The 22,099-nt window shown below is 50.0% G+C and overlaps 1 protein-coding gene across 1 annotated transcript in view; it reads left to right on the plus strand.

The window, feature by feature from the left end:
* Positions 1–22,099, plus strand: part of DNAH10 (dynein axonemal heavy chain 10) — a 130,300-nt gene that overhangs the window by 81,500 nt on the left and 26,701 nt on the right. The window contains exons 44-55 of the mRNA XM_073881272.1: positions 1,520–1,639; positions 2,586–2,731; positions 5,155–5,307; positions 6,270–6,530; positions 8,277–8,449; positions 9,474–9,567; positions 9,856–10,023; positions 10,597–10,785; positions 13,999–14,170; positions 17,566–17,769; positions 18,413–18,493; positions 21,410–21,607. Of these exons, the coding sequence (XP_073737373.1) occupies positions 1,520–1,639; positions 2,586–2,731; positions 5,155–5,307; positions 6,270–6,530; positions 8,277–8,449; positions 9,474–9,567; positions 9,856–10,023; positions 10,597–10,785; positions 13,999–14,170; positions 17,566–17,769; positions 18,413–18,493; positions 21,410–21,607 (1,959 nt within the window). The remainder of the gene's footprint in view (positions 1–1,519; positions 1,640–2,585; positions 2,732–5,154; positions 5,308–6,269; positions 6,531–8,276; positions 8,450–9,473; positions 9,568–9,855; positions 10,024–10,596; positions 10,786–13,998; positions 14,171–17,565; positions 17,770–18,412; positions 18,494–21,409; positions 21,608–22,099) is intronic.

The raw sequence follows: 22,099 nt of genomic DNA on the forward strand, positions 1-22,099 counted from the left end.
AATCCTGTCTCCTTCTAGAGACGTCTCTCTGCCTCTTTCCTTTTAAGGCCATGCATCCTTCCAAGGCTGGCTGCAGGCTCTGACCGCTCATCCGCCTGGCTTCTCAACCCACAGCCACCACCTCCTCGCCCCTCAGTGCTTCCCGCGAGCACCCTCCCCCCCCCCCCCCCCACCGCCGGAGCCCATGGGCCTCTTGTCTTCGCCGTCCTGACCTCGCCCCAGCGGCCGGCGCGGCTGACCATGCCCTGCCCTCTTGAAATGTTCTTCCTCTGCCCTGCCGGCCACTCCTGCCCGTCTCCTTCCTCCGCCCCTTCCTCACACTGGGGTTCAGTCCCCCAGCCTCCTTTTGTGCTTCATGTCCTCCCGGAGTGCTGGCCGTGTGCCCACAGCTTCTGAGGCCGGTATCCTTCCCTTCTGTGCCTCCTCCTGGCTCCCTAGCTCAGTTCTGTTGAAATCTGTCTGTCTATCATCATCATCTCTCTATCAATCACATGTCTGCCTGCCTTGCAGACTGGTGACCTTGACACTTTCTCCCCCCCAACCTGTCATTTCCGCCTGTCACCCTCACCCCTGCCATCTCTTGTGAACTGCTCCTGTCACCTGTGCCCCGGGCAAGGCAGGGGCCTCACGAACAGATCTCCCAGTCTCTCCTTGCCTCTTCCAGATATGTTTCCCTCTACAGTCCTACTGGTCATTGCATATGCAGATCTGACCACTTCCCCCGCTGGAGGCTAATGTCAGTGGCTCCCCAGTACCCACAGGGTGGAGAACCAGCATCTGGAATGGTCGGCCGGGCTCTTCATGCAACAGCCCCATGGCCCTTCTAGCTTGACCTCGCCTGCTTCCTCTTGCACTACCCACTCACTCCTTTCTGTTCCTCCAGCCGCCAGCCATGCTCTCTTCTCCCTCTGACGGAGCCTCCCGGTGGCCCCCAGTGCTCTTGGCTCAGGACTGCCCACCTTTCAGGTCTCAGATCGGACGGCACTTCCTTTGGGAAAGGTTCCTCCCAGCGCTGGCTGCCAGAGTTGGCATTGCTGGGGGCTACGGGGGGCAGTCTGGGAGGAGGTGCCCGAGGGAGCTTTCCTTAGAGCTGAGTTTGCAGAGCACCCCTGTGAGTGGCGTTCAGGTACAAAGGGGTGTGTGCTCTGGGGAGGCCCGGGGCGTCCCACGCTCCCTGTGGCACCCGGTGCTTCTCAGACCTCTCCCCTGCCCCTTCCTGGTTAGACGCCTTCACGGGGTGCCCGTGGCACCTGGGCTTGCCCTGTAGCAGAATGTAGCACCCACCCCGGCCCGCCAGCACCTGTCAGCCTAGGCACCAGGCCTGTCCGCCTCTCTCTCATGTTCTCAGGGAAGGGACTCAGCGGTTCTCTGCCCAGTGGACGGGAGCGTTCGTTGGGATACTCAGTTAAGTTGCCGTCCAGGGCACAAGGAGCATTAGTTCAACTCTAGCATGTGCCAGAGCTGATTCTGAAGTTCCAGGTCTAGGACTGAAGTGAAATCAGGCCACTGTTTACTGCAGGTCACCTCCCAACCTTGTATGACTTTCATTTTGATTCCACGCGGAAGAAGTGGATACCGTGGAATCAATTAGTTCCTGACTATGTGCACAGCCCCAAGAGGAAGTTTATCGACATCCTGGGTAAGTGAGAGGCAAACCCCATTCTTGGTTTAACAGCGTGGGGCTCTCGTTCCGTGAGGCAGGAGCACGGGTCCGGTGGCCTCCGTGGCTGGCACTCCCGAGGCCCACCCAGTGTGCAGGCTGGGCCAAGAAGGTGGCGCGCTTGGTTCCATTTCTGTGCCGCTGGTGCTGAGCATCCACAGACGTCGGTGACTCTCAGCTGTCACCTGGCAGGTGGGGTGGTGGGCTGGACGGGCGGCTCCGTGTCCCCTCGTGTCCCTGGACGGCTGGCTGGCCCCAGAAGGAATGAAGGGCGAGAGAAAGAGGAACGAGCAAGACAGCGTGCTGTGAAAGGCGCTGCCCCTCGGGGTTGCGTGCCATGGACATTTCTGTGTCGAGCTGTATTTTGAATGCGCCCCTCTGGCTGTTTAGGTAATAGTGGCTGATAGAGGGAGACGTACCCAGTTCCTCAGGAACTGGTCAGGATTAAAAACGACCAGTGTGTAGGACTGAGCCAGACCAGGCTTTGTGGTTCCATATTCTCTCTTTGGAGCAAGTCGTTGGTCAGGAAACCAGGCCCTGCAGAGAGGTGACTGACGTAAGCCACGGAGATGCTAAGTTTCTAATATGCTGATATCCAGCAGAACTGGATATCAAAAACCCGTTTGGGTGTTCTAAATCTGGCCTGTGGCAGGGATGGGAATGGGTCCAACTCACCAAACTAGACCCTTGACATGGTGGATTTCGTGGTATGTAGGTTATATCTCCGTAAAGCTATTAAAAATAAACGGTTGGGGTGAGGAGGTTCTCCTAAGCAGATCGCACCCACCCGTGTGTTTTCAAGGTCACACCTTGGGTTTTCGCTGATGCTTTTTATGGGTTGTTTGGGATTCCGTGGAGCTCCGTGTTGCCACCTGCTCACCCTCTGGCATTCCCGGGATGCTCCCATGCCTAACGTGTTCCTTAGTTCATACAGTGGATACAACACGTATGACGTGGATGCTGGAACAAATGGTCAAGATCAAGCAGCCTGTTATTTTGGTCGGTGAATCTGGCACCTCCAAGACAGCCACTACCCAGAACTTCCTCAAAAATTTGAATGAAGAGATCAACGTAAGTCACTGTACTCATTTGTTACCTACGCCTGCGTAACAAACCACCCCAACGCGTAGCAACTCAGTGCAACCGACGCTCCGTATCTCACCGTTTCTGTGGGTCAGGAATCTGGGAGTGGCTCCGCTGGGTGGTTTGAGCTCAGGCTCTCTGCTGAGATCACAGGCCAGCAGTTGGCCGGGGTATAGCCCTCTGAAGGCCTGACGGGGGCCGGAGGGCCCTCTTCCAAGATGGCAGGCGTCAGTTTCCCCACTGTGTAGACTTCTCCAAGGGCTGCTGGATGGTCTCTTGATGGGGCCGCTGGCTTCTGCCAGAGCCAGTGTCCAAGATGGATGGCAAATCAGATACTGCACTGCCTTTGATGATCTAGGAAATCACCTACCTTCACTTCTGCCACCTTCTGTGGGTCACACAGAGATCACTGTGAATCACCTTGATAGAGTGTGGGAGGGGCCTACGCAGGTGACCACCTGGAGGTGAGGATGAGCGGGGGTCATCTGAGAGGCTGGCCGTCGCATTACTCACCACTGTTTTGTGGTTTTGGACTTCCTCCAGCCCTGTGTTAAACGTGGGAGGGTCTGATCTGTGTCAGTGCCACGGGGGCAGACAACAGCCAACTTGAGTCAGATCTGGAGGGACTCACGGTCAGTGGGGGAGACAGACTCGAAAAAGAACCCCTGAAACATGAGCATGCAGAATGTGCCAGGGCACCACCAAACGTTAGGAACAAGGATGTTAGTTCTCCTTTCTAGACTCAGAGTTGCCCTACATGGGCCGCCTGCTCATCATTTCAACTGCCCTGGCTTTAAACAATTTTTATTTAGTGTTTTAATAACTGAGGGAAGACTCTCTCTCCTCCAAAAAGCTGCCTGTGAGTTTCGGGATATCCAGCTCATATGTACTTGCCCCAGATCCACTCTGACTCAGGTTTTTGTTAATATCCACTCATCATTTCAGTTTCCAGTTCCTGTCCTGGCCTTCTGGAACCTCCAAGGGGAGCAAAGTTTCCCGCAGCTTTCCTCCCTGACTCTCTTGCTTAGGCTTGTTCCCAGGAAACCAGAGGGCCCCCTGGGGCAGGGAGTGGGCAGCCGGGCTTTGCGCGATGGGCGTCGTGTGAGTGATGTGGGCAGGACTGGGCGGGCCTGCCTGTGAGTGCTCAAGCCCACTCATATACCGGCGCATGAAAACATGGTTTACTTAGCTCTCAGGATGTCGTTGTGGAGGGCACAGACGGGAGGTTTCCAGCCCGAGGGACCTGCACGTTTGTGGAGTCAGGCAAACAGTAGTGACATTCAGAAACCCCCACCATGATGCCCTTTCTCCTGGGATTCAGCAGCCAATGCTTCTTGGCCCAACAGGCACATCTGATCACATTCATTATAACGAGGTGCACATTCGCCTTTGCCACATTCAGCTCCTGTGCACCTGCACCTGTGGGCCCCTTGGAGGGCAGGGTGATCTACAGCAGTTGTTCTCAAAGGGTGGTCCCTAGTTCAGGAGTATTGCTGAAAACTTGCTTACACTGTCCTAGACCTAGCGAATTGGAAACTCTGAGGATGGGGCCCTTGGGGCTGTGTGGCATCAAGCCCTCCAGGTGACTTGGGGGCATAATTAAGTCTGAGAACCACTGACCAGTGAACTCTCACTAACTGCTCTAAGAAGAACAGTGAGAGGCCTGGATACGTCCCGTGCGTGAGGATGTGCACTCCACACAGGGAGCCGGGCCTCCCTCACCTTTCTCTCAGCAGCTAGTTCCAAAGATGCTCTCTTGGACCTATTTATTAAGATGCAGCAGGCACGCTAGTCACTTACGGTTGAATATTACTTTGTCATATCGCAAACACCTCTGTGGATTTCATCTCCTGTGACTAAATCACCCTATGAAGTAGTCTAAGCAGATGCTTTATAATCGTCTTAGATGAGAAAAACGAAGCTCTAGAAGGTTGAACCTCTCTTTGGATGTCCCCTGGCCAGAACTGGGCAGAACTAAGACCCCCCCTACCCAGTCCCCATTGTGCCCAAGGCCCATGTGCCACAGCTCATTATTGCCCCGTATCACCTGCCAAAAGGAAAGAATGGAGGACAGACACACGTTGGGTTATAAAAAAGTTCAGATACCGGGGCGCCTGGGTGGCTCAGTCGTTGAGCGTCTGCCTTCGGCTCAGGTCACAATTCCAGGGTCCTGGGATCGAGCCCTGCATCGGGGCTCCCTGCTAAGCGGGAAGCCTGCTTCTCCCTCTCCCGCTCCCTCTGCTTGTGTTCCTTCTCTCGCTGTGTCTCTCTCTCTCAAATAAATAAATAAAATCTTTAAAAAGTTCAGATACCAGTGAATTTGCAAAATCGATGGTAGCTCATGGTCCAGCATCTCCCTCTGGTACTGTGAAGAAACGACCACCCTCTGGAATGATCCTTCTCTGTTGCAGATTGTGTTAATGGTCAACTTCTCCTCCCGCACCACATCAATGGATATCCAAAGAAATTTGGAAGCAAATGTGGAAAAACGAACCAAAGACATGTATGGCCCACCCATGGGAAAACGCCTCCTGGTGTTCATGGACGACATGAATATGCCAAAGGTAGCATTAGGTTGCGGAGCAGGGAGCGGTGGCCAAGGCTGTGTTCTTGTGTTTGTGTTGCTGCGTATGTGTATGGAGTCTAGGAGTGTGAGAACACGTGTCTTCATTCTTCGTAACACCTGCAGGGTGCTGGTTATGGGGAGCCAGCTTAGGAGACAATGTTACTGGAATGCTCTTCTTACCCAGAGGGACTTTTGCCTACTGATGGCTTTCCTGGCTTTCTTAAAGGAATAAAGCAAGCAGCAGGCAGCCTCCAAACTCTTTACAGCATGTGTTTTGAGTAAGTGATTTCCCAGTGAGCTTAGATGATAATATTGTTCTCAGTCCCATATACTTGGGAAGCATACGGCAGACACTTCCCAAGGATTCCTCTGGAGTTACCAAGGAAGAGAAACTTCGGCATGCATGAGGAGAGTGTTTCTGGGGCCAGAGCCTGAGTGGTGTGAAGCTTTCTTAGTACTGAAATTTAAGTTTATGTAATTCCTGCAGAACCATGTTTTTATCCTCTGAAAATCTATCTTCCACATAGACTGTGTGCAGAGCTGGGATCCATCCATCCATCCATGCAGCCATCCATTTATCCATTCATCTATCCACACACTTATCCATCTGTTTGTGCATCTGTTCATCCATCCATGCACGGCACCCGTACACCCTTTTATCCATCCATGCATACATCCAATTAACATATATTTATTGAGCACCTCTTCTGGGTCTGGTGCTGAGCAGTGATGAACAAAACATAAGTAGTCCCTGCTCTCATGGAGCTTATGAGACAGATTTTAAAAAATTACAAATGAATATATAGTCGCAAACCTTGAGAAGCCCTGTGGAATGAAAACCACGGTGCTCAGAGAGAGTAAGAGAAGAGACAAGAATTAGTTTAGATGGTCAGCAAAGGCATCCCTGAGTTCTGCTTTACGGTACTACTGTTATCTCTTTTCTTTAAAAACTAAATCAAGGTGGATGAATATGGTACACAGCAGCCAATCGCCTTGCTGAAGCTGCTGTTGGAAAAAGGCTACTTATATGACCGCGGGAAGGAGCTGAACTGTAAAAGCATTCGGGACCTTGGCTTTATCGCTGCGATGGGAATAGCTGGAGGAGGCCGCAATGAAGTTGATCCGAGATTTATTTCACTATTCAATGTCTTCAATGTACCATTTCCTTCAGAGGAGTCTTTGCATTTAATCTACTCCTCCATCCTGAAAGGCCATACCTCGGTAACTTGCTTTTAGCTAGCTGTCTCAACTAGAGGGCCTTGTGTTGGGGAGAAGTGTATGCATGGTCGACTTAGGCATTAGGCACAGCAGGCACAAGGCCCACGGTCCTTTTGGGGGGGGGGGCCATGAAAATGTTCTGATTTCTTTCAAAACCAGAAGAAAAAAATGAATATAGTCCAGCCTGGATTATATTCATCTTTATACCAGTACAGTCATAAAAAATAAAGTAACGTATTTTGATGGTGGAAGAGGCCCAGAAGGCAAGAGTGTCTTGGGTCCACAGAAGTCATGATGTGGCCCTGAGTTGCATGTGCCACATTGAGTTGCAGCAGTGACTCAGTCAGACCGCATTCTGCTCCCTGGGCACGTTCCTTGAGCTCTCCTAGAACTGGTTCTCATCTGGAACAGGGATAATGATGGTATCCACCTCACTGAGTTTCCGGGAGCGTGAAAGGAGAAAAATGCACGTGGAATGTGTGGTACAGTGTCTGGGACACAGCAGATACTCATTAGATACTAGTTACTGCTCTCGTGATGATGATTTAACTTGGCTGCCTCCGCCTGCAAAATGGAACCCATTCATTTAAATGGTGACCTTTTGGCCCTGGCATCCTCTCCTGTAGTGAGGTCAGTGCACACAGAGTCTTCAGGGCCAGGAAAGAGAAAGGCATGGAATGGCGAGGTGTGATCCGTGGGAACTGTGGGCACCCGGCATGTTCATGCCTTACCTCCAACTATTCACTTTCAAAACTGGGAGGGCTGCACTAGTCAAATCAAACGCAAACCAAAGACTGGTTTGGGTTTTGGTTTCACATCATGTTGACTTGCCAGTTAACGTGAAAATCTAGGGAAACAGAGCAAATCAGATGGTAAGTTTCTTTGACCTTTTAATTTTTTTCTTATTTCCTTTTTTTTTTTTAAGAGAGCGAGAGAAGAATGGGGGGGTGGTGGGAGGGGCAGAGGGAGAGAGAATCTTAAGGGGGCTCCATGCTCAGTGCAGAGCCTGACGCAGGGCTTGATTTCACGACCCTGAGATCATGAACTGAGCCGAAATCAAGAGTTGGATGCTCAACCAACTGAGCCACCGAGGCGCCCCTACATATCTCCTCTTTAAAAATTATGGTAAAATTCACATGGTGTAGAATTAGTTATTTTAACCATTTTAAAGTATACAGTTTGGGGCGCCTGGGTGGCTCAGTCATTAAGCGTCTGCCTTCGGCTCAGATCATGATCCCGGGGTCCTGGGATCGAGCCCCGCATCGGTCTCCCTGCTCCGCGGGAAGCCTGCTTCTCCCTCTCCCCCTCCCCCTGCTTGTGTTCCCTCTCTCGCTGTGTCTGTCTCTGTCAAATAAATAAATAAAATCTTAAAAAAAATAAAGTACACAGTTTATTGGTATTGAGTACATTCACAATATTGTACAACCTTCACCACTATCTAATTCCAAAATATCTTTGTCACCCCCCAAAAGCGGTCACAGTATCCCATTTTTCAGCCCCTGGCAATTGCTAATCTGCATTCTGTCTCTGTGGATTTCCCTCTTCTGGACATTTCATATAAATGAAATCATACACTATGTGGTCTTCTGTGACTGGCCTCTTTCATTAGCCTTATGTTTTCAAGGTTCATCCATGTGGTAGTGTATGTGTTAATACTTTGCTCCTTGATATGGCCAAATAATATGCTGCTGTATGGATAGATCACATTGGCTTATCCATTCATCCATTGATAGACACTTCATTTTTTAGGTGTTTTATGAAAGCATCATGGCTGTGAGTGACAAGCTGACTTTCTGCACACTGGCGCTTTACAAAACCATTGTGCAGGACCTGCCTCCCACCCCATCCAAGTTCCATTACATCTTTAATCTTCGGGATCTCTCGAGAGTTTTTAACGGTCTTGTCCTCACGAATCCAGAGCGGTGAGTTTGTTTTGTCTCACTAACATGTGGCCCATTGGTATGATGATGCTTTTTCTTACTCTTTTATGACAGAGGACTTGTCAATGAACTCGATGAATCAATGTATCACTTATTCACCCACTTCTCGTTTATGTTAAATGAAGAAAAGAGTTAAATGCATGGTTAAGGCCTGATGACTTGTAAGCCCTTGACTTGAAGACAGGTGGAATCCAGAAAGGCAGATGTGTGGACACGTGGACAGGTGGATTTAGCCCTCAGTGGGACTGCTCTACTAATCATTTGTTCCTAGTTCTAAAGTTGCCTTTTGTTCAGGCAACTGAAGTGTTTGCAGTTGCTGATTGGTTACATTACGTGTGTCTTTGGGAGAAGTAAGCACAGAGGACAGAAAGGATTTAAGTCTGGGTATAGACATTTTCTTGTTAAAGCTGGACTTGTGTATTTATGTTAATGTATACTTTATGTGGATTTGCAAGCATAGTCTGATTTTTGTGGATTCACGTTGAGTCCACAAAATTTTGAAAAGTGAGTTAGTTGAGGGCTTTCCACATACCCAAACTTATTCTCAGGTACCCTTGAAGGGTTTGGAATGATAGTTCAGGAGAAGACAGCTCCAGGTATGTAGCAGGGAGTGAGGGCTCTTTGTCAGAAACCAGAGAAAGTTCTAGAACTGGGGCCAGATGGAGTTGGTTCTTAAGCGGCCAGTGGCCTTGATGCTGATTTTAAAATTCATATATTACAGCAAGTAGGAGCCGTGTCAGGTATATATTTTATGTCACTTATGTCATTTACAGATAATGTTCTTTTTCTTCCTGACCAGAGGATAAATTGTAGATGGTGATTTTATGGTCTTTACACTTAATTTGTTAGTTTCCATTAAATTTCATTCATGTGAGAGGAGGGGGAGAAAAGGACTATAGAAAAGTCTTCCTTTTCTGTGCCCCGGGTATCCATCTGAAAATAGTAGCATGTGGCGCCTCTCTCTCCAGATGACTTTGAGACTGATTTTGCCCCTTCCATCATGTAGGTTCCAGACAGTGACCCAGATGGTGAGAGTCTGGAGAAACGAGTGTCTGAGGGTCTTCCACGACCGATTAATCAATGAAACAGACAAGCAGCTGGTCAGTACCTCAAAATAGACCAACAAATTCAACTCTGGGTGAAATAAACAAGTGTAGTAACCCCCCTCCCCCACGATGTATTTTTTTTTTTTTTTAATAGTTCACCAATGGAGAAAAATATACTAACAACAGAAGTTGACCGATAAGGGAGGGTGGCTTATTAAGTGCCTTGTAGCAACCGGAAAAAAAGAATTACCTCAGATAATCTTAGCGTATGTTCTTTTTCTGACAAGTTTTAGCACATCTATGTTGTTGAGTCTGGGTCCTTAAGTGGTCTTCTGTCAAAAGGTGCAAGACCGCATAAGAGACTTAGTTACGGAACATTTTAACGACGATGTGGAGGTGGTGATGCGGGATCCCATCCTGTTTGGAGACTTCCGGATGGCCTTGCAGGAAGAGGAAACACGCATTTATGAAGACATCCAGGATTATGAGGCAGCCAAGGCTTTGTTTCAGGTGTGGATGGGGATGATCTTCTCCATGGGCTCACGCTTCCTGGGAGCGTTTCTCAGGGGAACCAAGCACTGCATGGGTGCTCAGGAGGTGGAGCTGAGAATACCCATGCCTCTGTCTCAAGATTCAGAATGTAGGCTTGTGTCCAGTCCGGTGATTACCACGTCCAGCGGTACACGGAATGGCCTGAGGAATGTGTTAAATGCACGGGCCCCTGGGCTCGCCATTCTGAATTTCCCTTCTTCAAGCCCATGAAGGGTCCCAGGGTTCCAATGCACAGCCAGGTTTGGGAACCACTCAGCTGACTCTACGATAATCATTTTCATTTTAACTCATGACTTGAGCCCTATAATCAGCTTTGGCTCACTGCTGGCTGATCACAAACCAGCAGATCAGAACCTTAGCTGTGAACACTAGATTTAGTTCCGTAAACCCAGATGATTTAATTATTTCAACCACTATAGATTATTGAAAAGAAAATCAGTCCTCCGTTCTTAATTCCTCCTGGACAAAAGGAAATAGTCTGTCTCTTAAAAATCCAGTGATACTTTTCAAAAAAATTTTTTTTAAATTCAGGAAATTCTTGAGGAGTATAATGAAAGCAACACCAAAATGAACTTAGTTCTCTTTGATGATGCTCTGGAGCACCTAACCCGTGTGCATCGCATCATCCGGATGGACCGCGGCCATGCTCTGCTGGTTGGGGTTGGAGGCTCTGGGAAGCAGTCTCTCGCCAGGCTGGCCGCCTTCACAGCTGGCTGCGAGGTGAGTCAACCTCCTCTCCCAGAAATAAGTTTGTTAAACCAATTTCAGCTTTTGGTAGTTCATGCAAATATTGGAATAATCTATAACAGATCATAACATGATGTTTTTATGGAGTGTAGAGTTTTTTTTTTCTTGTTATTATTTTAACTGAATGTTCAAAGAATCTAACTTTTGTATTATCTTTGGAGTGGAGACTATGACAAATCAAATTTGAAAGTCAAACATGAGCAAGTCTTGTGGTTTCTCGTGTGTATTCATATGGAGGAGAGATTGGCCCAAACCTCCGTGGACCCAGCATTCGGGTCAGCAACTTGCTTCCTGGCCGTTGTATCTGCACGACCAGCCCACACAGTTCTGGGCCATTCTTAGAATCTCTTTAAAAAAACAAACAAATAAAACAAACAAACCCCAAAGCAATAGCTTTATTGAGATATAATTCACTGGTCATACAGTTCACCCATGTGCAATTCAGGACTTTTTGGTATATTCACAGATCCACACAACCATCGCCGTAGTGTATTTGAGGACATTTTTGTCACCCCCAAAAGACATCCCATGCACCTTAGCTTTCTGCCCTTCACCCAGCCCTAAAAAAACACTCATCTACTTTCTGTCTGTAGACTTCCCTGTCCTGGACTCTCCTGTGAATAGAATCATAGAGGATGTGGTCTTTTGTGATAGCTTCTCTCACTTAGCGTAATGTTTTCAAGCTCCCTCCATAGATCAGTACTTCATTCCTCTTTATGGCCGAATTGTGTTCTGTTGTCTAGATTGACCACGTTCTGTTTACCCCTTCACCCATTAATGGCCATGCGGGTTGTTTCCACCCTTTGGCTGCTGTGAACGGCGCTGCTCTGAACGTTCACGTACAAGTCTGTGGGTCAACACGTGTTCTTGTGTCTCTTGGGTAGACACCTAGCAGTGGAATTGCTGGGCCATATGGCAGTTTCATGTTAAATCACTTGAGAAACTGCCAGATTGTTTTCCAAAGCGACCGTACCATTCTCCAGCCCCACCAGCACCTTGTCGGGGTTCCTGTTTCTCCACACCATTCTCAGAATCTTCCAGTGAGCTCCCGCCGTGCCCACTGGCAGTTCACTCCCAGGGGCCTCTCCACGTGGAGATGTGTACCACGCAGGGAGGCTGAATTTTGAAGAAGAGTTGTCTCTACAATTCACTTGTTTATTTTTGAATTCGTTGCTTTTGCTTTAGTGTCATATCTAAAAAGTCATTGCCAAGACCCATGCATGACAATGTGGGATTTTTTTGTTAAGCAAAGGTTAAATATGGGTGGTGAGGACAGTGGCATTATGTCATTCATCTTGCTTGGTTTGTTCATTTAAATGCCTTAACAACCAATAGCAGCCACAACAAAGGATTATCCTGATTTATGCTACTGGTAATGTCCATTTTCCCCTGTTCTTGCCACCACTGGATACTGTCATTCTGGTATTTGCCAATATTATAGGTGAAACATAGTATAGTTTAAATAAGCATTTCTTCAAATTCATAGTGAAATCTGAATATCTTTTTATATGCTCATTGGACATTTGTCTTTTCTCTTTTGTGAGCTGCCTTTTTATGCACTTATTGATTTGTGAGAACTCTTTATACAGAAGAGCAGTCAGGGTTAGTTGAATGAATCTAGCTTGCAGTATTTCACAAATATTGACCTTTTGTTTAAAGCATTTCTTGAAAAAGTGAAAATTTGGTCGATTTATCTTTAAAATCTGATACAATGTGTGAGCGAGGGGCGCCTGCCTGGCTCAGTCGGTTGAGCATCTGACTCTTGGTCTCGGCTCAGGTGGTGATCTCAGGGTTGTGGGATCCGGCCCATGTAGGCTCTGTGCTCAGCAGGGTGTCTGCTTGGGATTCTCTCCCTCTGCCTCTCCCCCTGCTTGCTTTCTCTCTCTCTCTCTCTCTCTCTCTCTCAAATAAATAAATAAATCTTAAAAACAGTGACCAAAATGTCATTGTTTTACAATTGTACCTTTTTCTAGACAAGTTGATTTTTTTCTGTTGATGGGTCTGGGTAAATCAGACATAACTTTCCTCTGAGGTAGTGGTTGTGCGTCTTGGCCTCGAGGAATGGCCGAGAGAGGGTGCCCGAGGGACCGGGTGGGGGGGGGAGGGATGAAGGTGAGCCGGGCTGTTGCTGGGCCCCGCCCGGGAAGTGGAGGGGAGGCTGCGGGGGGTGGGATCCCAGTGAGCGGTTCATGCCAAGCGGTGTTAGGAACTGTGGTGGGAAAGCAGAGAAGCTGCACCCGGGGAGGACGGATGGGGTCTGCAGGCGTCAGATGGAACCAGAGACCGAATATTTGGCTGAACGTCGTCCGTGTTGTCTTGAGTGTGTGTGTGTGTGTGTGTGTGTGTGTGTGTGTGAAGGTCTGTGCGACCACGTGAGTGTGAGTGTGGAAGTGCACCGAGTGCTGTGCAGGGACACGTGAGTGGAACAGAGGGTGTGTGTGCCCCTGTGTGTGGGTGTGAATTGGGGTCAGGGGAGGCTGGGTACTAGGGACGTTCGAGTTCCTGTAAGTCTTCTGAGCTGTTTCGGAGCTGACAATAGGCTGCTTGCAGTTAACACGTGTATGCCCCCGGGGCCAAGGGAAATGAAGGGAGAAGAGGTGACTGAAATTTGTGTCCTCATTTACATTTATGTCTATTTTGTGCGTAGTAAGATTTTTAAATTTAAGAATTTGAAACGGCTTCTTCCTTAGTTGCCCTACACATCTTTCTCACGATCTCTCTCATTTTCGATGAACTCCGAACGAGACTGTGCCCACACGTTAGGGTTGTGCTTGTGTGTGTGTTCCATTTTTCCTTTTCCTTCGTGGTTTGGCCCATCTTCTGCTTCCTGCCCCCCGCCGTCCCCATTCCCGGCTGTCCCCCTGCCCTGTGACTCAAATGATTTAACGACCGAAGGTGTCCTTTTCTCGGCCGTACTCACGTGATCCCACCTGCACAGACCTGTGTCCCCTGCACACACTGTCACCCCTACATGTGGGTGCACACACAGCATCTGTCACCGCTCGTCTGACACAAAGGGATGTCCGAGTTTCCTTCGTCCTGCGTTTCCCACTCGGCAGCGTTTGTGAAGATGGCCCGGGTCGTCCGGTTTCGCTGTCACTCGTGCCCCCGAGACGGCTGCACAGCCTGCCCCTCCCCCCCGCCGTTGGCCGGCGGTCTCACCACTGCTGTGCTCTTTGTCGGCAGGTGTTTGAGATCCTTCTGAACCGAGGCTACTCTGAGAACAACTTCCGGGAAGACCTGAAGAACCTTTACCTCAAACTCGGGACCGAGAACAAAATGATGATCTTCCTGTTCACGGACGCCCACGTGGCCGAGGAGGGCTTCCTGGAGCTCATCAACAACATGCTGACGTCAGGTGCTGGGGGGCTGCTCCCGCAAGGGGCGGCCGGCTGCTACCAGGGCAGGTGGAGGGGCCGCTCGGCGCACTCCTGGTGGGTCACGTAGAGCAGATTGGAGGTCACTCTCGGGGCAAGGATGTGGCCTAGGCTTATGTTTTCACGGGTCCCTGCCCCGTGGGGTCCAGGCAAGAGGGAGGTGAAAACGGGAGAGGGTGGCCGGTGACCTGGGTCTGGACGGTGCCGGGCGGGGGGTGGGGGCAGTGGGAATGGAGGGAAGTGGGTGGATTCACGAGATAGTTTGGAGGTGGAGCCAGCAGGACTTGCACGGATCGGATGAGGGCAAGTGAGGGAGAGCGCACCCAGGAGGCTCCCAGTTTCTGGCTGGAGCGAGTGATGAGTGGTCCCGTTGCTAGGAGGGGAAGACCAGCTGGGGGCTTGTGCCGCTCAGGGTGTGTGGAGTGTTACACGTCCAAGAAATCCAAACAGGACGTCGGAGAGTGTATTAGCGTGCTAGGACCGCCGTAACCGGTGACCACGGAATGGGTGGTTGAAAACCACAAATATTTAGGGCGCCAACGTGCGACTCTTGATCACAGGCTTGTGAGTTCGAGTCCCAAGTTGGGGGTAGAGATCACTTAAAAAAAATCTAAAACCACTAACATTTATTGTCTCATAGTCTGGAGGTCCCACACCATGGTGTTGGCAGGGGTGGTTCCTTCTGGGACTCTGGGGGAGACTGTCCCAGGCCTCTCTCCAGCTTCTGCCGGTCTCTGTGATTTCTTGGCTCGTGGATGCCTCACCCGGGTTCTGCCTTCACACTCTCGCTGCATGTGCATGTCTGCCTTCACATCCACAGTTCCCCTTTTTATAATAAGGACACCGGTTGTATTGGCCTAAGACCTACCTCAATGACCTCATTTTAACTTGATGACTTCCGAAAAGACCTTGTTTCCAAGTGAGGTCACATTTTGAGGTCCTGGGGACTTCAACATCTCTTTTGGGGGGGGAACACAAACCCCTAGCAGATGGGTGGTTGGATTGTAGGGCTCTGGCTCTCAGAATAGGGGCCCAGGGCGGAGATGTCAAGAGAAGAGGGGGAGTGGGCCAGAGGCTGAGATGGTAGGAGGAGAACCTGGAGCGAGTTCCTCTATCTTTTGCAGAATACATGGCTATGATCTAATTACAGCGGAAGGACGCAAAGCACCATCAGCAAAGGGGAAGAGGTACACGGGGGGAAGTCTGGGGAGCCGGGCACAGGCTTCCAGAACCCTCTTTCTGGGCAGTCACACAGGACACGTTTAAGTCCTCTCCATCTGACTGCGACACCCCACGTGAAGTGTCGTCTCCCATTAGAGACTCAGGACCCAGGGGGTTCACTGGGGGCTGGTCACGTAGGCACCTGCTGCCTGGCACCGACCAAGATTCCAGATTTCCAGAGGAGAAGCAGGTGGTCTGCATAGACCACACTGTTTGTAGGTGAGCCACTTGGATCGATGAACGGCGGTGGGAACCCTGCCCAAGTCCAAGTTCCTGGACGCCGGCCAGGGGCCAACCCTATACGAAGGCCTTTGTAAGGAGCACAGCCCCAGGCCTGCTGTGTCAGCTTGGTTCTGTACAGGAACCTACCAGATATTAAGTAAGAATGTGTGGTACTAATTTGAAATGGTGTAGTTACGGGTAAGAGCACATCCCACCCGGCGAGAATCTGGCTGCTTTCTTGTTGTCAGGGGGCTCTCTCTGCACCTTCCCATTTACTTCATTATTCTGGAGTTCTCATTAGGCCTGATCCGCTGTGTTGACTCTTGGCCTTTCCCACATCACGCTTTCTCGTGTGTCTCCAAAACCGGTCCCTTCCCTCACGTCCCCTTTACCGTCCATCAGAGCCAGACCCTCGTGTCTGGCCTCGACCCTTCACACACATGTCTCTGTTGATCTCCCGGCTTCCTCAAACCCTGCCGTCCGAGCATGTCACCAGCTCCCTTTCTCGGACGCTTTCGGTGCTCTGGGTCTCCGCAGGCTGGCTTCTATTTCTGCAGCCCGAGTTCCTCTGCCCCCCTTCCGTGCCGTCCTGCTGCTGCTTGCCCAGCCTGTTCCTCCTGCCTGCCACACTCTCTGCCACTCTCTTTAGTGGCCTCCGTGGTTGCACGTGATGGAAACTCAACTCTGATTGGCTTACATGAAATTAAAGAGAAATGGGGCAGTCAGTATTGATTTGCAAAACTGAAAAAGTCCCGGGGCATGGTTGGATTCAGAGGCTCGAAAGAGATCGGTTACTAATTCGTCTCTCCCCCCCCCCCCCCATCTTGGCATTACTGTTGTTCTTGTTTTTGCATTTTTGGATTTTCCCAAAGTAACTAAAAAAAACCAAAACAACAACAACGAAAACCCCACAGATGGGTACTAGAAGCTCCAGGTTTGCATGCTCTTTGCTCAGCCTGGGTGGACGACACTCTCTTTCCCAGATGTTGTGGCCGGAGTCCCCAGCAGGGCTCTGATCGGCCGGCTTGGATCACATGCCCACCCCTGAGCCCATCCCTTCGGCAGTCGGCGCAGGGGTTCTGATGGGGCAGACCACCCAAACCACAGGCAGGCGTAGAATGGAGAAGTGATTCTCCTCCAGTCTAGTGCAAGTTCCCCGATTTTAGCTCCTGTGCGGTGCAGGGTCTCCCTCCCCTGAGAAGCCTCCTCCATGGCGGCAGCTTCAAGGCTCCTGAGTGCCCGGCGCGTCTACAGTCCAGGCTATGGACAGGGCATTTAGCACACGCTCCCTTGGGTTGGCATCGGACTTTGCACATGTGGGTTTCAGGCTCGTGACCAGGCGGGGACATGTCAGCCCCGTTTTCTGTATCTGTAAACCACCCCTTGCAGGGCTGAGGTGTATTTTCTTTGAAGGCTGAGAGTGTTCCAGGGGCCTCGCTTCATAGCACCCCACATGGTCTAAGTTATTTATTTTCTGAAGCCCTTACACCTGGCAGCAGCTTCTCACTGATGACATCAGCGGCTCTCCTGGGCATTACAGGCTGGTTGGCAGCACCCTTGGTTTCTACGTGCCCCGTGCCATTAGCCCCAACACACACCCATAAGCTGGGGCAACGAAACATGTCTCCAGACGTTGCCAAATGTCTCTTAGGGGGCATACTTGTCCCTGGTTGAGTACCCCCACTCTGACGCTCATGACCACCCTCCCAGGTAAGCGGGAAGCATTTATTCCTCCCATTTCGCCAATGAGGAGATTGAGGCTCAAAGGGATTGACACACGCCTGTGAGCCTCAGGGCTCAGAGTCAGGGCCCAACCCTGCTCCTTGGCCTTGGCATCCTCTGCTCCTCCAGGGACGCTGTGCTTCTGTCATTTCAGTGCCTAGAGAGAGGATGACCCTGAGGCTGAAAAGCCCAACGTGTCTTTGTTTTCCAGGTATAGTACCGGCGCTTTTCCCAGAAGAGGAGAAGGAGACGATCCTCAGTCAGATCGGACCAGAAGCCCTGAAGCAAGGGACGGGCCTGGCCAAGGAATCCATGTGGCAATACTTCGTGAACAAGAGCGCAAACAACCTGCACATCGTTCTGGGCATGTCGCCGGTCGGGGACACCCTGAGGACCCGGTGCAGGAATTTCCCAGGTGCCCCTGAGCTGAGCCTGCACAGCCATTCCCGCCACCCCCCTCCCCGCCGCCCCCCGCAGCAGGGCATTCCCGGCAAAGCAAAACATGGCATGGGCCCTGCGCTGGAATGTGGGCCCTGCTCAGCTGACCCTCACAATGGCCAGTAGGCTCTCAGGCTGGGCGCTGTCTTCCCACACCAGGAAATGCTCCCAGGCCCCGGTGTGCGGCCCGTAGTGAGCTCTCTGCTCTCCTCTGTTTGGACCATCCTGCCAGCCTTGCAGAAGGTGCAGTCCTGGACTTCTAGAGCAGAGGTTCTGAAGTGGGGGGTGATTTTACCGGCCCCCTCTCAGGGACATTGGTCAATGCCTGCAGACGTTTTCGCTTGTCGCATTGGGTGGGTTGGGGAGCGTGCAACCGACATCCAGTTGATAGAGGCCAGGGTGCTGCTGAATGTTCCATGCTGCACAGACAGTCCTGCCACAGAGGACCATCCAGCCCAATGTCAATCATGCTGAGGTTGAGAAACTCTGCTTTGGGTGAATTAGTCTTGGACACGTCCAGCTCTTTCATCAATGTGCTGGGAGCTGAAGAGTGTGTCGTGGTCCTTGAGCATCTCAAGGTTGCAGACTGATCATCTCTTTTGTCTCTCCTTCTTCTCAAGGTCTTGTAAATAACACCGGGATCGACTGGTTCATGCCCTGGCCTTCTCAAGCCCTGCACGCGGTCGCTAAGTCATTTTTAGGTATGTGACCGCTAATGGGGGGGCCACATTAATGGTACAACAAAATAACTTGTTACCGCTTTTCTGACTTGGAATTTTGGTCCAGTAGGATCCCTTCACCATTCACCCCCCATGGCCATGAATGGTTTTGAAGTTTGTCAGTGTATTTTTGGCTTATACTGTGTTTTAATCTAAGGGGATTTCAGGGGGCTGGGGGTGCCTAGGTGGCTCAGTCAGTTCAGCATCTGACTCTTAATTTTGGCTCAGGTCATGATCTCAGGGTCCTGGGCTCTGAGCCCTGCATTGGGCTCCACGCTCAGCCGGGAGTCTGCTTGAAATTCTCTCTCTCCCTCTCCCCATCTCCCTGCTTGTGTATGCACGCTCTCTCTCTCTCTCTCTCTCTCTCTCTAAATCTTTTTTTAAAAAGATTTTATTCATTTGAGACACACACAGAGAGAGAGAGCGAGCATGAGCAGGGAGATGGGTAGAGGCAGAGGGAGAAGCAGGCTCCCCGCTGAGCCGGGAGCCCAATGAGGCGCTCGATCCCAGGACCCTGGGATCATGACCTGAGCTGAAGACAGATGCTTAACCATCTAAGCCACTCAGGCGCCCCTAAATAAATAAATTTTTTAAAAAATAAAGGGATTTCAGGGGACTTACAAGGACAATTTAAGATAAAATTGATCAGTTATCATCCAAAGCAGGGACTGACACATCATGGCCTTTGGGCCAAATGTGGCCCACGGCTTGTTTTGGTAAACAAGTGTGATTTGGGCACTGACTCATTTGTCAATGAACATGATGTCTATGGCTGCTTTTAAACTTCAGACTGCAGGGTTGAGGAATTATAGCAGAGACCCTAAGGCCCACGAGGGCTGAATATTTACTGTTTAGCTCTTTACAGAAAAAGGTGTGGCTGATCCCTGACTCAAAGGATGCCCAAAGGACCTTTTAGTGGAATGATTATCAGTCAGCGCTAAATTTCCTCAGAAGTTTCAAACACTTAAGTCCTTCGTTATTAATTTTAATCTTCAAAATAAGAAAGCAAGTCAATTTATCTTTAGGGAAAAGCTTTTTTTTATCTGGACCTAACTTGAGCAGATTCACAGCAAATGACACTGGGTGGCCTTGTCAATAGTTTCTACCTTCTACATATGTATTCAGTAAATAAATCATTTGTCCCTTTACACAGGGAGCGCTCATAATTTGAATCAACACACAGGGGCTAAGAAAATGGCTCTGTACTGATGATATAGCTCGGGGATCAGCAGACTTTTTCTGTAAGGGACCAGATGGTAAATATTTTCAGCCTTGTGGGTCATGCAGGCTCGGTTGCAACTACTCATGTCTACCACTGCATCATGAAGGCAGCCACGGATAGTATGTACGTGAACCTGCGTGGCTGTGTTCCCATCAAACTGTGTTTACAAAACCAGGCAGCAGGACACATGTGTCCTGCGTGGTCACCTGATACAGGTGTGCCTTAGCTTCCATAGGCATGCGAGCCATTCCCATGTGTTAGCAGCACTTAGGTTTGCTTTCAGTATTCAGTGGCTCCATGTCATAAACAACACCATGCCGAATTCACTTAGAATTTTTTTTCTTGGGACAGATTCCCTGGCGTTGGGCTAACTGTGCCCCAAAGTATGGATATTTGCACCGTGGGCTGTGGTGTGCTGGCCCCTTGTACAATTTAAGATCAAACCCGCAGCATCTGGCTGAATGGTTACTTTTGGTCAATCTTTTCTTCCTTCATTTTAGTTGAAGGCACATTCTGTGTTGAGGTGAGTGTGTTGTGCCGTCTGTTAGGTGGTCCAACAGATGTGATCTGAGCACTGGAAGCGATGATTGATTGTTTCAACAGATGTAGAGGAAGGCTCACTTTGTGCCCACTGTGTGATGGGCACAAGGGATCCAGCAGGGACACTGGATGCATTTCCCTCCTGAAACCCCGAGCCCCCTCCCTGAACAGTGGCACAGCCAGCCCCAGAGACAGACTTTATACCCGTGGGGAAAGAGGAATTGCTAGAGCATGGATAGGTCCCATGGTCCAGAAGAGCCACCAACCAAGTGATAGCTGCTCTTTTCCTTTCTCTATTAAACAGTTTTCTAGGGTGCCTGGGTGGCTCAGTCGTTAAGCGTCTGCCTTCGGCTGAGGTCACAATCCCAGAGTCCTGGGATCGAGCCCCACGTTGGGCTCCCTGCTCAGAGGGAAACCTGCTTCTCCCTCTCCCACTCCCCCTGCTTATGTTCCCTCTCTCGCTGTGTCTCTCTCTGTCAAATAAATAAAATATTTAAAAAAATAAACATTTTTCTAGCACCTTTTTCTTGTGCTAAAACATCTATAACATAAAATTTGCCATTTTAGCCATTTTTAGGAGTCCAGCTAGCGGTGTTAAGCACATTCACATTCTTGTGGAGCCGCCACCACCATCCAGCTCCAGACCTCCTTCCATCTGGTAGAACCGAAACTGTCCCCGTGAAACACGAACTTCTCGTACCCCCTGCCCCAGCCCTCCACCTCGTAACCTCTCATCTACTTTCTGTCTTTGAATTTGCCTATTCTAAAGACTTTGCACGAAGTCGAATCATGTAACATTTGTCCTTTTATGCCTGGCTTCTTGTACTCAGCATGTTCTTGAGCTTCATCTGTGTTGTGTCATGGGGCACTTTCCTTTCTTCCATTGTATGGATGGACCGCATTCTGTTTATCCAGGCATCTGTTGACGGACGCTGGGTCCCTTCTGCTTTTGGCTGTTGTGAGCAGCGCAGCTGTGAGCATTGGCCTGCAAGAGTCTGCCTGACGCTTTCAGGTCTTTTTGGGTCCATGCCTTGGAGCGGAATTGCTGGGTCATACAGGAATCCCGTGTTTAACTCTTTGGGAAGCTGCTCTTTCCCACCGTCTCAGAGGCATTTTTCCCATTCCTCTCTCTTCAGGGACTAATCCGATGATCCCGGTGGAAAACACAGACAGTGTGGTAGAGCATGTTGTTTTGGTCCATAAATCCGTGGGTGAATTCAGCCAACAATTTCTACAGAAATTGAGGCGTAGCAACTACGTAACCCCCAAAAACTACCTGGACTTTATTAACACGTATTCAAAACTGCTGGATGAGAAAACTCAGTACAACATAGGTAAGCCGGGGAGGGGGGTGGGTAGGGAACGAGAGAGGGTCCATGTGCTGACCTTGTCTTTAAGCAGGTGCTTTATTAGCAAGCACAGGTGTACTCAGGATTGAGACCAAGTACAGCAAGTTCTGGATTTTACTTCTCAGAGCGATTCTTCTGGATGGGAGAGGCCTGGCATGCTTGTATTTTTATTTGTCAGTGTTGGGTCATGCCCTTTGGAGCGCTGCATTTTCACTGCCTAGAGACAGGGTCTGATGGCCGCAATGTGCTCTGTCGGGAAATGCTTTTGAAAAAATGCTCTGACTGTTGGCCAAGTGAAACGCTGTTTTCAGAAATACATTTATTTCGGCCAATGCGGTCCCAGCATGGTGGTAGAGGTACTGAATGGTGCCTGACGTCTCAGGAAGATGACATTTTCGGTTGAGCTCCAGGGGGACGGATCACAGTGAGACCCCTGGAATGCTTGCCCCGGGCGTGTGGGGAACAGCACCCACCCTG

This window comes from Callorhinus ursinus, unplaced genomic scaffold, assembly GCF_003265705.2.
Source record: "Callorhinus ursinus isolate GAN/ISIS: 27379988/994484 unplaced genomic scaffold, GSC_fseal_2.0 scaffold41, whole genome shotgun sequence".
NCBI classification, from domain to species: Eukaryota; Metazoa; Chordata; class Mammalia; order Carnivora; family Otariidae; genus Callorhinus; species Callorhinus ursinus.